This window comes from Pipra filicauda, unplaced genomic scaffold (assembly GCF_003945595.2).
Source record: "Pipra filicauda isolate LSUMZ 115617 unplaced genomic scaffold, ASM394559v2 scaffold36_size6622888_pilon, whole genome shotgun sequence".
NCBI classification, from domain to species: Eukaryota; Metazoa; Chordata; class Aves; order Passeriformes; family Pipridae; genus Pipra; species Pipra filicauda.
The window spans coordinates 4,648,177-4,664,897 of NW_024104498.1; the positions used below are offsets into that span (position 1 = coordinate 4,648,177).

Consider the following 16,721-nt stretch of genomic DNA (forward strand, 5'->3'; position numbering starts at 1 on the left):
ATGTCAGGGCCCCAATTAACTTTGTCCGGTTATTTCTCCAATCAGGGGTAAGTGGGCTGGGAAAAATTCCCCAGAAAAGCAGATTGATTCTGTATCTCTGTGAAGCCCACACTCCCAGCTCTGTTGCTGCGTGCAGTGACATAGCGGGGTTGGAGCCGGTGAACTTTTATCTTGTAATAATAACAGCGGGGCAGAGGAGCCCGCGGGTCTGTGCCCTGAGGGGGCCGCGGCCATGTCAGCCCTGCCCGCTCGGGACCGTGTGCTGCGGCAGAGCGGAGCCGGAGCCCACGGACTGCCCGCCTTGCGCAGGCTGCGGGTGGCTGCTCAGGCTGTGCCGGGTAAGGGCGCCGGAGCCTCCCGGGAATACGCGAGGCCGGGAAAGAGGCTCCGGGAGGGGCGGGCTGGGGACGGCGCTGGACTGCACCTCCCAGCGTGCCCCGCGGGGCCCCGTCCCCCGGCTGGCACTACATTTCCCGGCGGGCCCCGCGCGGTGGCGCCCCCGGCATCCCGCGGCGGGGCGGGCGCGGGGCATACCGGGAGTGGTAGTCCCCCCGCGGCGCGCGCGCGCCGCCAGGCGGGCCGGGGCGTGTCCTCGGGGGTATATAGGCGGCCCGAGGGGCAGGGGGCTGCACTCTGCCGCCGCCGCCCCTCTCTCCAGCAGCTTCTATGCAATCCTCGGCCGTCGCCGCTCCCCCCTGCGTTGAGCCCGCGCCGGCTTCCGCGACTAGGTAGGCCTGGCTGGCCCCGGTCACGGTGTGTGTGTGTGTTGAGGAGGGGGCGGGGGGGTAGCAGAGGAGGGGGGGGCGCTTTCACGCCCGGAGGGGGTAAGGGGCAAAGAGGGGGGCGGTGGGCAGGATTTCCTTGGGGGGGGGCTGGGGGTGCTGGTCGGGATGTCGCGCCTGTCCCCTCTGCTCCCCCCGCACCGACGGTTATACCTGCATCCCCCCCCTGTGCTCCCCTCCCGCCGCCGGTGGTACCTTCCTCCCCCGTCCCCCCTCCCGCCCCGGTGGTACCGGCCCGCCCCGTCCCCCCAGTGCTCCGGTGGTACCGGCCGGCCCCGTTCCCCCCCCGCCCCGGTGGTACATTCCGCTTCCCGCTCCTCCGGCGCCAGCTGGGCCCGCGCGGCTCGCGCGGAGCCACCACGTGACCACGGCACGGCCGCCGCCATCTTTGTTGGGGGCAGCCGACGCCGCGGGGGGGAGGGGGGAGGGCATCACGTGACCCGCGGCCCGTGAGGAGCCGCCGCGGGGTTTGGCGCCAAGGGCGGGGGGCGGGGCCGGGCAGGGCGGGAAAGGCCCATTGTCTGCGCGGGGCCGGCCCGGCGGAGCCTCCGCACCCACCCCCGGCACCCCGCACACCCAACCCACCGCCGAACCCGGCACAGCCACCCGAGCTCGCCCCGCGGGGATGGACGCCTGAAATCCAGCGCTCCCGGCCCTGGTTTCGCACCCCTCCTGCCGGGGGTTGGGTGACCTCTTATAAAAGAATCACTCGATGTTTTGTTTGCAGGATGGAAGAAGAATTGGCAGCCCCTTCCACATCCACAGACAAGACAGACAGGTGAGGGAGTCGGGGCTGTCGGTCACTGAACAACATGAAATTCAGGAGTTACTGAGTAAAACACAAAAGTCACCCTTCGAATCACATGGTCAGGCTTGGGGTTTAACTGATGTGGGTGCTGTAGGTGCTGAAAACTTGTGCTCACCCGTGGTTTGCACAAATCTAGAGCAGTAAAACCATTTCAAGGACTAATAAATATGCAAATAGCAGCTGTTCTCAAAGTTCTTGGTCTGTGAGTTAGTGCTGGGGAGGCCCAGACTGGCATGTGACAATACTCTCTCGTCCCAGTCTGAGATACTGTGCTGGGCTGAACCTTCTGGAAATAAAGCTGTGCAGGATGGAGTGAATTGAAACTGAGATTTCCACCTTTCATTCTTCTCAGCTGCATCACGTTGTGCTATGAAAAGTCTTAACTTGGGCTTATTCTTCTTTTTCTTGACTTAGCTAACATTGGATTCTGGTGAAACACTGTGGTACTCGGTGCTGTGTTTCTGTGCAACTCCTAAAGTGTATTCCTTAGCACCCTTTGCCATACCAGATTCTGATACTTTTTGCAGTGGTTGGTTCAGATTTGCCCGTCTTCCCTTGGTTATTGGAACTATTAAGTTGTTCCACATTTAAACAAACAAAACCAAACGAATCCCTGCTGGTAGTTCCAACTGCTGGAACTCACGCAACTCACTCTTCCATAAAGCTGCTTAGATTTTGAAAGCTGTCTGTGAAATGACTGTGGAAACTTAACAGCATCCTGTGTTTGACTTATTTCCCCTCCTCCAGTATGGATGTGGACGGAGAATCAAAGAAACTACTGGGTTTGGGGCAGAAGCACTTGGTAATGGGAAATATTCCGGCTGCTGTTAATGCATTCCAGGAAGCTGCAAGTTTACTGTGAGTAGTAGAATGTTCTGTGTGTTTTTGCAGGGCTCGGGCTTCAGCTTGGCTGTTCTGATGTGGCTCACGCAAGAAAGATTGGGATTTTTACCTCACGTGTTTGTAATTTACGATAGAACTGAGGAGAGGACAAACTAAATTCCCCCAGGTGCTGGGCAGTGCTGTAGCTGGTGTGCAGCTTAGATGGTTTTTGTGATAATAATTGCCAGTGCAGTTCCCTAGGGAGGAAAAGGGCTTTGATAGTTTATTTTGCAGGGGTCTTTTAATATAAAAGCAATGAGATATTGTTATTTTCTAGTACTGTGTTCACTAGTCTTGATCAGTCTCTGAGAATGGTACTTTTTGGGTTAGAGACTAATTTCCTTTGCGTGTGTTTGAAAGCCACATGAAAGCTAAGTGAGGGGAGAGTTCATTATTAGTTTAAAGCAATGAAAGAGGAGGCAAAAAACTGATTTCTTCCTGTCCAGGAAAATTTAGCTTTCAAGTTCACATATCAAAACCTAAAGTAGGCACAGGCAAATAATTCTTCATTATTTTTCTAGGGGTAAGAAATATGGTGAGACAGCGGATGAGTGTGCAGAAGCTTTTTTTTACTATGGAAAGTCTCTCCTGGAGTTGGCAAGGTATGGTGACAGTTTGTCAGTTGTTGAAGAGTCTGTCTGGTGTAACAGGATTTCACTCCTTTATGGGCAGGGTTGCACTAGGATGTGATACAGCCAGGGTTGCCCTGGGTGGGATGGGCTGTGGCACTGCAGCTTGGGCAGTTCAAGTGGTGACATGTTACAAGAGCCAAGGGGATAACAAGCTTTTGTTCCCTTCAGAATGGAAAATGGTGTGCTGGGAAACGCCTTAGAAGGGATGCAGGTGGAAGAGGAAGGAGAAAAAGCAGAAGATGATTCTGCCTTGCCAGCTGTTGATGGTAGGTAAAGCTGCCTGCCCTGGTGTGGAGGCACCAAACTGTGTGTTCTTGCTGAAACGATCCAAGTTTAGTCCATTGGTATCTTGAGTAGCCTGAACTGTTCTGTTGAATCTCTTGGCAGTCTGAATGGACTTTTTTTTTTTTGTTTTGTTTTGTTTTTTAAGTCTTGCTTTAAAATGAGCAAAACCTATAAAACATCTGCAAGGAGCTGGTCACTGAAAGCATATGTAAAGGGTCACCAGGTGTCTGTGTCCTGAAACACTGCATTCAAGCTTGCTTTCCTAAGCTTCACCGCTGACTTGAACTGCTTTGTAACCTTGTAGCAGTACAGTGTGTGTAGTCCAGCAGGTCAGAGTCTCTGTAAAAAGTCCAGGAACAGTAACTATTTTATACTGCCTGCAGCTGGAGATGATACAGGAATTCCTGTCCATCCAGACTATTAAAACACTGGCACCTCTTGCTTAGCTGTGACTAAAATCGCTGGCACTGCTTGAGCGGCCGCTTGCAATGCTGGGGAAGGGGAAGGGGTTTGTTTAGCTCAAAGTGACTATGTTGGTTGTGTCCTAATTCCTTGTACTTGGAAAATGAAGCTTTTAAGGAGCGTCATCCAACTTGGTAACAAACCAACACACACACTGGAGGGTCTGAGGGTGGTGTTGTCAGTGCCCTTTAATGTCTTTATCACTAAACTCGAAGAAATGTTTATGCTTCCTCAATCATGTAGAAGAAGCAAGGGAGGAGTTGAGAGAACAGGTTTATAACGCCATGGGGGAAAAAGAAGAGGCCAAAAAGTCTACAGAAGAGTCTCCAGTACTGTCTGAGAAGGAAATCAAAGAGGAAGGTCATGAAACGAAAGAGGTTACGGAAGAGAAACCAAAAGAAGAAGCAACTGCTGACAAGGATGTAAAGCCTGAAGAGGCTGAAGAGAAAATGGAGGTTTCTGTGGGAAAAGAAGAAACTTCAGAAGAGCAGAAGCAGCAGGTGGCTGTGGAAAAGGAGGCTGTGAAAGAGGAGGCAGCTGTGGAGGAGAAGGAGGTAGAAAAAGAGCAGAAGACCATGCCTGAAGACAAGGTGGTCAAGGCAACTGAGGAGAAGGAGAGAACAGAAGTGTCAGACAAGGAGGCAGAGGCAGCTGGGGAAGAGGCTGAAGTGGGAGAAGTGGCTGTGGAAGAGAAGGGAGAGGTGGGAGAAGAGGCAGCAGAAGCAACAGATAAAGAGCCAGCTGTGGAGAAGGGAGAGGCTGGAGAAGGGCAAGCAGAGGCAGCTGTGGAAGAGAAGGCAGGAGCAGAAGAGAAGGCAGAAGCACAGGCAGCAGCTGCTGTGGGGCAGAAAGAAGCTGCAGAAGGGGAAGCAGAGGCAGCTGAACAGAAGAAGGTGGAAGAGAAACAAGAGCTAGTAGAGACAGCTACGGAAGAGAAACCAGGTGAATCTAAAGAGACAGAATCCTCAAAGGAACCTGTCCCCACAGAGGGCAAAGAGCCACCTAATGACCTGGAAGAAAAGGCTGAAGTTGCTGCTAAGGTAGAGAAAGAGGAAAAGAAAGATGACCTGATGGAAGAGGGTGAAGGTGCTAAGGTAGAAAAAGAAGAGAAAGATGACCTGATGGAAGAGGGTGAAGGTGCTAAGGTAGAAAAAGAAGAGAAAGATGACCTGATGGAAGAGGGTGAAGGTGCTAAGGTAGAAAAAGAAGAGAAAGATGACCTGGTGGAAGAGGGAGAAGGTAACACTGAGAGGAGAAAAGTATTTGTGGGTGGATGACTTGATGAATTTGGCTAACAATGGGTAAAAAGTGTTCCATTCAGAATTTTCTGTTTGCCTTAGAATAAGGAAAAGGCACAGTAAAGGGGCTCTTGAAAGACTTTACATCCAAGTAAAGTTTCAAGGAATAGTGAATAGTCTCAGTTTCTCTAGACTAACGCTTAACTAACTGCAAAGCAAATCTCAAAAGCAAACTGACAGCCCTGTGAAATGTGTAAGTAATGGCTAGGCTGGTGGAGAATACTGAATGGATGTTCACTTGCATGCATCTGGGTTTATTGCACTAACCTCCAAATAACTTGAAGCACAAGTTGCCTCTGGTTATGCCTGTATTTTATTTATGATGAAAAACCAAGAATAGCTGAACACATAACAAAATAGTGAATTCAGTTTTGGTGGATGGAAGGAACTCCCCATTTGAGTCTTTCTGGTGGTGAGACTTTAGTTGGCAAATCTGAACTTGATTTGCTGAAGGCTTATTGCTGCTCTCTAGTACAGTCTTCCAGCTGTCTAGCTTCTGCCCTCTGCTTCCCTGCTTTATCATAGCTGTTTTCAGGATTTTGTTGGAGCAACCCAGCAAGACCTGCACCCTTTGCTGCAGTATTACTGTACGTGGCTTTAGCAGGCCGGTGCCTTGTATTGCACAAGTTAATTGATGAGCTGATAATTGCAACTTTGCTTGTCAGAAACTTGGCTTCACAGCATGTGCCTTACTTCAGGAGAGGCAGATGTTCAGACTGAATAATTCTGGACACTGAAAGGGTTTGTTCTGCTAAACACAGTGAACGCTCAGTGGTGGAGCAGCAGCCTAACAAGGTGTCTGTGTGGAGAGAGTATGACTGAACATAAACCAAGAGTAGTTACCTGCTCATCGTCCTGTGAAAGCCTGACTATGTTCACATACTGCTGCTTTTTTTCCCCCAATTCTGCTAAGTGGGAGGACCTATTGAACATCCTGGCCTGGTGCTGTCATTGCAGACTCCTCCCACTACTTAAATTTTAACGTCCTGACATCTCTTCTGTCTCACTTATGAAGGAGGTGTCCTCATGTTGACAGGTTTGGCCCTGCCAGTGGTAGGTGTGTGCTTTTTGGGAGTTAGACTAATGAGTTCACAGGCTCTCTAGTCCCCACCCCATCAAGCTCCTGTTGTTCTGGAATTAGCCAGGGGTTGTGAGGCAGGAATTGTGTGACTTCAGCATTCAGATCAGCCAATTCTCTGAAGTTATTAGCCATGCTCCTTCACTGCACATTTTCCCCAAATGTTTTCTGCTGGCAGAATAGGTAATGTGATGCTCCTGCAGGGTGTCAGGAGTCAAATTAGTGCTACACAACAGGAGGTTCATTAATAACACTGTCACTTAAATCCCTGACATAAGGAACATGAACTCAGACTAATTTGTGTGCAGCTTGGCAGCTATCTTGCTGAAAATACTTGTTTTATGGAGGATGAAGTTCATCAGCTGCCCAGTGCCTCCGGGGCTGCTCAGGATCCCGTGGGTTCAGTGGGAGCTCACGGTGTATTTGTGAGAGCTAAATTCTGTGTGAGTTCCTGTTGTAGGTAGTAAGAAGTTTTAATGACAGACTACTTTAGTCAACAGTGCTGAACAGTTTCAGCAAGATGGCTGCTGCTGCTGCTGAGAATTTAATGTACCTGTGCTCTTCTTCCATCACACCTCTAACCTGTCACTGGAAGGATGAGGGTTGGATGTAATATATTCTGCCTGACTCCATGTCAAGCAAGCACAGTAACAAGTGTTCTCATCCATCTACTTGCCTTGTAGAAACAGAAGAATCTGAGGAGGAGGATAAAGAAAATGATAAAGCTGAAGATGATAAGGAGAATGAATTGACAGTGGAAGACAAGGTGAGGTTGCTGAGCTCTGATACTGCTCACGGGAGGGTGCAGTATTACCCTAAACATCATGTTATAAAAGTTCACTTGTGTTTTATTTAGTCCTATGTAGGAAATTACTTTTGAAAGGCAGTATTGCCTAAGGAAGGGCCAGTGTTGCACCTAGTCCACATTGTGGGATCTTGCTCAGCTGTGTCTGTAAACTTGGGTTTGTTCAGCTGCTCTGAAACAAATTCTTGTGGTCTGCTGAGTAACGTGGCCTGGTAGTGCAGGGGCAGTGTTGTAGCCTGTCACTAAAGCTGTGAGTTTATTCTCTGCTTGTTTTGTTCTTTCACTATACATGTTGAATGCTTCTGCTCCAGTAAGCTGTGATTAGCAGGGGAACGGATTGAGAAATGTGGTGCTGCTCAAAACCTGAGATGTACATTGATGTAGCAGTCAAAACAGCTGGAAAAATCTGAAGGCTTGTAGTGTGAAACTAAGCATTCTAGATAACTGTCTTGAAATGATTATCTGTCCCTTTCTCAGACTACTCTAATGAAGTTCAAAGGTTCATTAAAAAAAAAAGGTAGATCTGAATAGCACCTTAAACAAAGTCTTCCTCTTGAGATAATATTTCTGGGGAAAAAAATTAATGAGGCCATATCAACAAACTGAGTTTATGTTCCACTGAACCATCTTCACTGCAGGCGAAGTCTTGATTGATGCAATAACCTCTTCTACATATTATTGTTCTTCTTTTCCTTCCAGTGGTAAACTGTTTATCTCTCATGAACTTCTGGTCTTTACAGGAAAGTGAGGAGGATGAAATTGGGAATCTTGAACTAGCCTGGGACATGCTGGAATTGGCAAAAGTCATTTACAAGAGGTAAAGACTTGAGTTTTAATTTGGATATATGCCAGAGAAACTCTGTAAATTGGAGAGTGGCATAACCACTTACTGAATGTGCCATATTCTGATCAGGACTTGGAAACTATTTTTTTTTCTTGATTTAGACAAGAAACAAAAGAAGCTCAGCTCCATGCAGCTCAAGCTCATCTGAAGTTAGGAGAGGTTAGCATTGAATCTGGTAAGTAATGTTAATTCTCATGTGCAAAGTGTTCAGTTCCACTTTCTGACGCTGTTTTGTACTTTGAGATGAGCAGAGGTGCATTAAGGCTCTCAGAATGAAAACAAATTAGACTGATCATGGTAGTTGCAGCCATGTGAGAAGCTTTGGCATCAATGGATAAACTGAGTTGGTGCCTTAAATGGGATAGTTGTGCTTTTCCAGAGCAGTGAAAGAAAAAATTTGAGTAAGAAATGTGTTGTCAGACCAAAATCAGTCATGTGTTCCACTTTCTGAAGGGACCAAACCTTGCCTATGAACTTAAAAGAGACTTACTGAAGCAGAGAGTCACTGAGCTTAATTAATAGGAGGTGCCAATACCGTGCCATGTCAGAACATAAAGACTGCAAATGAAAAATGGTTGACTTAGACTTTCCAAAATCCTCAGGTATAGTGAGGAAAGACTCTTGTGTTACACAGCAGAAAAAAGGAGTGGGAAGCAAGCCCCAGGTTTGTGCCTTCTGATGTTTCACCTGCCTTTCATTTGAAAACATAATTTAATCTTGTTAAATCCAAGTGTACTCCTTCTCTGGGGCAAGCATTGGAAACGATCCAACAGGTTTCTGGGCCGGGGCTACAAATCAAGGGTTGTCTTATGTCACTGGAGCACCTTCAGCGGAGAGCTGGGCGGGAGGGCGGCAGGGGACTGTCCTTGGCTCCAGATCCGAGTTGCAGCTGGGACCTGTTACATTGAATTCCTGATAGCAGGTTGAACGGGAGGATTTAGAGCCTGGTTTGACTGTGCTGGAAGTAGACAAAACACTCGTGAGACGATAACTTCAGGAACTGGACTAGACGGTCCCTGAGGGGGAGGCAGTGCTGCCAGAGCAGCTCGGCCCTGAGCGCGGCTGCCGTGTTCTGACTGTGTGGGGTGTGACAGAACGCGAGAGATCCACTGAGGGCTTGGGCTGTTTGGATGATTAGTGTCTTTTGTGAAGACCTTGTGGCTTTTCTCCTGTAGAAAACTACACACAGGCTATAGAGGAGTTCCAGGCCTGCCTGGCCCTGCAGCAGAAGTACCTGGAGGCTCACGACCGTCTGCTGGCCGAGAGCCACTACCAGCTGGCCCTGGCCTACCACTACAACAGCGACTTCGACGAGGCCGTCCTGCAGTTCGGCAAGTCCATGGAGGTCATCGACAAGAGACTGGGTAAGTAAGTGGATTTCTAAAGCTCTATCAGAGCAGACTTTGTTTAACTGAGGTAGGTGTGCTCGTTGCCTGCCCCGGGGTGTTCGCTGCTCTGCAGGCGGACCGCACCCACAGCAGAATTGTGGAAACTCTGTGTGTGTTAGCAGATAGTTGACTCTGGGTGTTGATAACTGGACAGTTACTTTGTCTCAAGGTGTTTTGCCCTGATAACTGTTTCACCCCAGCCATACTGACTGAGAGAATAAAGCAAGCAGAAAGTGGGTCCCCTGAGGACGAGAAGGAGATTGAAGAGCTGAAGGGATTGCTTCCTGAAATCAAAGAAAAGATAGAAGATTCAAAGGAGTCTCAAAAGAGTGCAAGAGTAGCCGAGTTGGGACTGAAAGCAACTCTGGTGAGTGTGTCCTGTGGTTTCCTTTTGACCCAGCATTCTTCCAGTGGAACTTTAAGTAAATCGGTCATGGGAGGAGCTTGGACTTGATCAGGGGCTGGTGGTTGCTCACAGGTGTTACAGGCTGTGATTCTCAGAAGGAAACTGAGGCAGCTGACATCTAAAGAAAGGATATTTAGTAAGTACCTTGACAGTAATTGTTCCAAACTAAATGGGAATTCGATAGGTTTCTGTGGCATTTAATGTATCAGGGCTGGAAATGATGGGTCAGGCAAACGTGGAGCAGCTGTTGTCTGTCCTGTGTAGAAGTGCACAGTACAGTGCTGGGACTTGAAGGGGTTGGGCTTTCTGTCTCCTGCTAAGCTTGCTTGAATGGTCTGCACACAATCTGTTCACTGCTTCTTCTGCTTTTCTTAAGATTGGAACTACATCTGGCTTTGCACAAAGTGAAGACAGCGGTTCTGTTTCCACAGTAAGTTAATTTAAGATGGATGTTGTTAATTCCTGTCTGCTCTAAGGATTACTGGTTACAGTTGCTCATGTGTCAGTGTCTGTCTTGTAACAGATTCCAGTAAGAAAAGCAGCTGATGGTGCATCTCAGTGTGTTACAGACATCTCTCACCTAGTCAGGAAAAAGGTGAGTCCAGAAATGACTTGTTGAACAAGCAGTTCAAGTACCACTGTCTTGCTCTTTGTAATTGGATTTCTTGTCTTAGAGCTTTTTTTTTTAACTTAGTTGTATAATGGGAAAATACTTTAAAAGTAAAACCAGAAATAGTGGATGAAACTCCTTTCCACTGGGAGCCAATCAGTCTGGGGACCCTGACCTCCAGGAGACCATTCTTGGTGGTTCAGCACCAGCCTGACCATGGTGTAACCTCTGACCCTTTTGTGTGGCTTCTGCAGGTGCTCTCTGAACAAGGGCTTCCTCTGCTGAGGACCCTCAAGAGCTGCAGGCTCACCTGCAGATCTCAAGGAGAAAGGGCAGGCAACCAGGCTGGGCTGGGTTCCCTTCTTCCAAAAGGAAATGGAGACTTGGGCTTAATAAATAGCAAAGCCAGAGCGATGGTAATGATAAAATGGAGATGAGATGTTGAGCACTCTGTTCCTTTAAAGGTGTTGTGTGTTCTCTGGAAATGTTGATATAACTGAGAGTATCCCCTGTAGGAACTTTAGTTTTTAATGTTACCTGTGGCCATGGCACAGCCTGGCCTCTGTTCCACTGGCTTCTGTGAGTTCAGGTGTGCCTGGAGTGACTTGGAGCTGCTTTACACGGGTGATTTCAAGTGTTGTAGATGCCCTGAACCTACCCTGGAACTGTTACTGGGCTCAGTGGTTGCATTTCCTTGCCAGAGTGTAATCAAGGATAATTCAGCACTAGAGATTCTGGCACCCAGTGTCTCACTGGAGATTGCTGTGGTTGAGACCTTGGAGCCAGAGCCTCAGAGCTCTGTTAAACCCTGGCACTGAGGTGTCTGTCCTGAGCCTGGCAAGCACAGCTTGGGTAGATAATGTGCAGTGACCTCTAATGCTAAGTTTTCTCAAAAAGATTAAGGCTTTAATTTGTACTTACTGAAGACTATAAACAATTTTGTCTTCAGAGGAAACCAGAGGAGGAGACTCATCAGGGAGACAATGAAGCCAAGAAATCTAAACCAGAACCGGCTGTCAATGGTGGTGGTGGGGATCCTGCCCCCAGTGGAAATGAGGTTGCAGAAAAAATGGAAGAGGAGGTGGGCAGCTGAGCCAGGAGTCTGGGCTGTGCTCTTTATTTCATTTTCCCCCACTCTGTTCAGGGATGGTTCTTTTGCCTGGTAGATGTGCAGGTTTTATTACCTGCTGGCCTCCACAGGGCTTCTCAAGATGGGATGAGGAATATTCCCAGTGGGCAGGATGCATGTTGTACTGTGGTGCCTGACCCTGTGTGGGCTGGACAGACCCAACTGTGGAGCCTTGTCACCTCTGGGGTGGGACAGAGACGGGTTCTGGGAGTTTGAGCTGGGCTAAACTCCAGCACAGGGTCTTCCCCCAGTTCTTCATACTCCTGGGTTTTATTACCCACCCCTGGGCTGCACTTGTTCATGTCAGTGCTGTGGGGTAGTATTGGGCTCTGGAGACAAGCAAAGCTCATGTAGTCAGTTAAATCTTCAAATTACAGAACCCTTGGGCTGCTGCATGAGTTGGTGCTGTAAGGCAGTGTCTTGGTTTTTTAAAACAAACTCTTCTCTTCTCTTTTAGACAGAGAAAAGGCCACAAGCAGAATCAGGGGCTGCAGTTGAAAGCACAGTATGATAATTCTTTAACCTTGGACACTCCTCTCCTTACAAGGAAAATGGTTTTGTATATAGTGTATTTTTTCACTTTTTGGCAACTTTTGTATGACTTCAATAAAGATTGTAAGCAAATAGTCCCTGTCTTGACCTTCCTCCTGTGCCAGGTTCCAGCCACTGTTCCTGGCTGTTCCCCTGGAGTGCAAGTCTCAGCCCTGGCCCAGTGCTGGGCTCTTGGTCCCTTGAGCTTCAGCATTTCCATCCACATCTGCCTCATGAGGCAGGAGAAGGGAGTGGGAGTGGGCAGGCAGGGGGAAGAAGAGCAGGGAATGAAATTCACTGTGGTCTTGTCTGGGGACAGTCTAGATGTGACACTTTTCCTTCTCCTGGGGTACCAGCTCTGTGCTCACAGGTGGGGCTGTGCTGGGGTTCAGTCTCAGCTAAGCCTGCTGTGGGTTCTGGGGGTGCCTCCCTCAGTCTCGAGCAGCCTAAAGAGGGGAGGGGGAGGCTGATGAAGAGGTTTGTAACATCCTGGACATTGTTGGATGTGTATTTTTAGCTCTGCCCCTCTGTGCAGGGAGAGCTTGTGGAGATGGAGGGCAGGGGTGGTTCCAGGCAGGGCATGGCTGTCCCCCGGGGCAGCCTGTGTGCCTGTACATCCCCAGGTGGGGAGGGGAGCCTGCTCTGGGACACTGTGTGTGTATAAACATAGAGAAAGGCCAAGAAGTGAAGAGCAATAGGCTGAAGCCATTTATTAAACACATGGCCTGTGACACTTAGGAAAGCTGGTGCTGGGTTTTGCTGGGTTACCAGGGCTGAGCTGTGCCTGCTCCTGGTCAGGCTTTCCCTACAAAAGGCTGCTGGTGGGGATGTGCCCGATGGAATGAGCTGAGCCATAGGGAAAGGGAAGGTGATTGTGCTTCTCTGCCTGTCCCCAAACTACCACTGTGAGCAGGATGGAACACTCATCTGGCTGTGGGCTCAGTCCTGGGGCACAAAGGGCAGCCTGAGGTGGAGGCTGAGCTGTGTAAGTGCCTGCTGGCTTAGGGGTCAGCCTGATGCTGCCTGTCCTCTCCCTGCTGCCAAAATGCCCAGCAGGGATCCCAAATGCTTCCCCCTGCCCCAGCACTAGGTTCCTGGTGCCAATTGCACAGCCAGTCCCAAACCCCATCTTGCTGAACTGAAGTTCAAACACAGGTTTTGCCATCCTTTCATCACCCTAACAGTTAAAAAAGCCCCGATTTCCCACTCCAGGGTGGTGAGGGGATGCCAGGGCAGTGTGACCCATTCCTGGCTCACCTTCGTGGAGGTCTGTGTTGTTCTGGGGGCTCCTGAGCAGGAGGAGGATCCTCCAGGGCCACAAAGGGGCTGAGGGGGAGGCCTTGAGGCACATGGCCTGTGGGGCTGCCTGGCCCCAGTGCTGGCCCAGGGGGCTCCTGGGAAATGAAAAAAGTTGTGTCAAGGGCAGGAGGGTCCTGACACTGTCCTGCTACAGGCACAGGCAGGAGCTGCCTGGCCATTCTGTCACAGCACTGGGTGTGCAGAGCAAATTACACCCCTGCTCCCTCACTGGGAAGGGACTCGCCTGCCCCGGGGGCCCTAATCCCAAGCTGCAGCCAAGGCAGCTGTTCCCAAATCTTCCCAAGCTTGTACCTCCACATCTGTCATCCTATGCCAGTTGGCAGCCCTTCTCCCATCTCCCTTCTCCCCTCCCTGGAGAGCTAGAAATCGCCTTGGGCCAAGGCTCTTACCATAAAAAGTTCTGGCACAGCCAGGGCTGGTGGCAGTGAGGGGGCCATAGCGGGTGGGAGGATGGGTGGGGGCAGCCGTGGCCCCGCCTGCTCCGCGTGGCATCGCAGCATCCCCACCTCTGCCTGGAGCCGGGCCAGCTCCTCCGAGTGCCGCTGGGCCGCCCTCGAGCCTGGGGACAGGAACTCCTTGCTGTAGGGTTTACGCTCCCCCAGCAACCCTTTCCCAGCATGTCACTGGGCAAGTGTTCAGGATCTGGGGGAGTCGGGACTCTCCCTTCTCAGTGCAGAGACCCCACCCTGGGCTGTGCAGCTGCAGCCCCCCAACTTCCCCATATTTCCATGAGTCATGTCCAGCCCAGAGGCTCCGATCCTGCAGCCCCAGAGGCAGCCAGGGGCTGTGGGGTGCAGATGGGGGACCCCCTTCCCCAGGACCCATCACCTACCAGCGTCAGCTCTCCTCTCTCTCCTGACCTTCAGCGCCAACACTTCATCTTCCAGACGCCAGTTTTCCAGCTCCACAGCCAACAGTGCCGCATCCAGACCCTGTGTGCCAGTGCCAGGGGGCTCTGCTGGCACAGCCGGGAATGCCTCAGGTGCTGGCTGTGGAGTCAAGGTCCCTGCAGGGAGACAGGGCTGGGGTTGGGCCTTACCCATCCTCCTGCCCCTGCGCAGCCCTGTGGTTCCTTTCTCCAGCACCGTGGCCTCCAGCTGGAGGTGGAGCAGCTGGTCCAGGATGGCCGGGTCATGTCCCCCGGCGCGCAGGTAGGACAGTCGCAGTGCCCTGCCAGAGCCCCGGATCAGCCATCGCTGGGCTCAGCGGGACACTGCTGGACCTGCCATGGCCCACAGCCCCTCACCTGGCCTCGGCAGCGAGTGGCCCCGAGGGTGGCAGGAGGGTGTCGAGGTGGAGGGTGGCCCTGGGGAGGAAACAGGCAAATGGGGGGGTGAGGAGGCCAAAGGCTCCTTGATGGAGAGCACCCCACTGGGCTCTCCCCCGGAGGTGGCAGAGCTGGGGCTCACCTGTGCTGTGCCGCTTGCACCTGTCTGAGCTGCTCCTTTGGGGCCTGAAGGACCTGGCCCAGCCCCAGCTCCCCCTGCTCGGGCTGAGGCCCCCCAGCCCCTCTGGCCCCCAGTGCTGCCAGCTGCCGGCACAGCCCTGCGGGAAGGTGAGGGGACAGGGGGGCTCAGCAGGGCCTCCACAGCCCCACTCCCTGAGGGTTGCTGCACCTCACACGTGCCCCCCATCACCCCTAAACCGCTGCCGGTGCCTACCTTCCCTCTGCTGCTCCAGCTGCTGGGTCCTGGCCTGGATCTCGGCCATTTGGCTTCTGTGGGCCTCCAGCAGCTCCTGTGGCGGCTGCTGCTGCCCCTGGGGCAGGACCGGCTGCTGGGGGGGCTCTCCCTCCTGCACAGGGGGTTCAGCGGGCAGGAGGGGCTGGATCCACACCAGCCGCGGGGTGTGGGGAGCCGCTGGGGTGCTGGTGCCCACAGGGGCAGGGGGTTCACTGTACCTGCACTGTGGGCGTCCTGGAAGCGGGGTCGGCCGTGCGGAGCAGGGCCCGCTCGCGGGGGGTGAGCACGGCCCCCAGGGGAGCCCCCCGTGCCCACCCCGGTCCCCGCTGTCCCCACACAGCTGCTGAGACCCCGGGGAGCTCAAGGCGATGGTGGGGCTCAGGGCCGTCCCCATGCAGGGACACCCCGACCTCGTAGACACAAATAGGAAGGAAAGGGTGAAAAAAAATCCCCCCCACTCACTAATATACTTTTCTGCCTTTGGTAAAATAATCACCAAAGGCTGCCGGTGTGGTGCAGGGGTGGGAGAGGGTTTGCCCCAGCTCAGGCCAAGCTGGATCCAGCAGTGCTGGCAGAGATGCTGTTTCCCAGCCCAGCACCTGTCCCTGTCCCTATCCCCATCCCTCCTGCCCCTCCCCGTTCTGTGACAGACCCAGCTCCGCAGTACCGAGGTGTCCCGTGGCCTCCCTGCCGTGCCCGGCGCCCCCTCCTCAGGCAGAGGGTTCCCCCCATGGAGGCAGGAGCTGGCGGGCTCCGGGATCCCGAGGCACAGCTTCTCCTGGTGCGCCCGCAGGAGCTGCCGGGAGCTGAAGGCCATGCGGCAGCGGGGGCACGGGAAGCTCCCCATGTCCGGCACCCTGGAAAGCAGAGCGGGTGGGGGTCACTGGGGGGGGCACCCTGCCAGGGAGAGGGCTGGGTGCGGGCACAGACCTGCCGGCGGCGGTGCTGGCGGTGTTTGAGCCGCTGTTGCTATGCTGGGCGCTGGGCAGGGCAGGGAGGGCGGCCGCACCCCCGGCCTGGGTCATTCCTGCTGTTTACCACGGGCACCGGAACGGGAAAAAAACGTCGTTTGGGCACCTGAGCAATCCACAAAAAGCAAGAGGAGGGAGGTCCCGCAGAGCTCCCCCGCCCCTGGTTACAAAACCTTCGCTGCTCCGGGATGTCCCGAGGGTGCTCCTTTTCCGCCTTGCAGCAGCTCCCCCACCCGTGCACCAGAGGATTTGAGGAGGAAACTTTGCAGAGGTGAAACACCTCCTTCTGCCCCTTCTCCATGCCGCAGGTGTCCAGGCCCTGCCCTTGTTCCCAAAACAAGCTCCCCTCCTTCCATCCTGGCACCCACCTGTCCTTGCAGAGCACCCACGGGCTCTTCCCAGGCTGCTGCAGGTCCCCCCCAACCTCACTGACAGGGATCCTGGTCAGGGACGACTCAGGAAAAAGCTGCCGGTTGTTGCACGGGGATTTGCTCAATCAGGCTCACCCAGAGGCTCACATTGACACTTCCAGAATTTCATGGATACTTAAATCCACAGGAGGGGTTAGGGCAGAGGAGTCACTCTGGCACGGAACAAGGAGCTCCCAGCACACACACACACAGGCCCCCACTGGTCCCACAGTCCAGGCAGGGATTCCTCAGCAATCCAGTTCCTCTCTTCCAAATGGCTGTTAGCACGGTTTTAAGGTGAAGGGGCTTTTAAACTTACCCCATTTCTTGCCAACAGTGCACACAACAGATCTGCATAATTTGATTTAAATGGATGTAGGAAGTTTATAAAATTTTTA

The 16,721-nt window shown here is 52.3% G+C and overlaps 2 protein-coding genes across 3 annotated transcripts; one reads left to right on the top strand and one right to left on the bottom strand.

The window, feature by feature from the left end:
• The first annotated feature begins 591 nt into the window (after positions 1-591).
• On the top strand, positions 592-12,035 carry LOC114001725 (nuclear autoantigenic sperm protein). The gene is made up of 15 exons (XM_039384702.1): positions 592-728; positions 1,510-1,560; positions 2,338-2,448; positions 2,994-3,074; positions 3,273-3,370; positions 4,095-5,090; positions 6,911-6,993; positions 7,773-7,849; positions 7,978-8,051; positions 9,052-9,240; positions 9,465-9,631; positions 10,047-10,100; positions 10,194-10,265; positions 11,230-11,361; positions 11,867-12,035. Exons 1-15 carry the CDS (start codon positions 667-669, stop codon positions 11,918-11,920), a joined length of 2,301 nt encoding a protein of 766 aa, XP_039240636.1. The 5' UTR covers positions 592-666; the 3' UTR covers positions 11,921-12,035.
• On the bottom strand, positions 12,027-15,981 carry CCDC17 (coiled-coil domain containing 17). 2 transcript variants are annotated; one of them, XM_027747123.2, is made up of 10 exons: positions 15,873-15,981; positions 15,610-15,799; positions 15,161-15,352; positions 14,922-15,054; positions 14,670-14,805; positions 14,507-14,566; positions 14,093-14,430; positions 13,650-13,819; positions 13,198-13,334; positions 12,027-12,386 (listed from the first exon to the last, which is right to left on the bottom strand). In XM_027747123.2, the coding sequence occupies exons 1-10, from the start codon at positions 15,965-15,967 to the stop codon at positions 12,335-12,337; spliced, it is 1,503 nt and encodes a 500-aa protein (XP_027602924.2). In that variant the 5' UTR covers positions 15,968-15,981; the 3' UTR covers positions 12,027-12,334. The 2 variants fall into 2 exon arrangements, with proteins under 2 accessions (XP_027602924.2, XP_039240637.1); XM_039384703.1 differs by lacking the exon at positions 12,027-12,386 and adding an exon at positions 12,667-12,885.
• Positions 15,982-16,721: the final 740 nt, after the last annotated feature.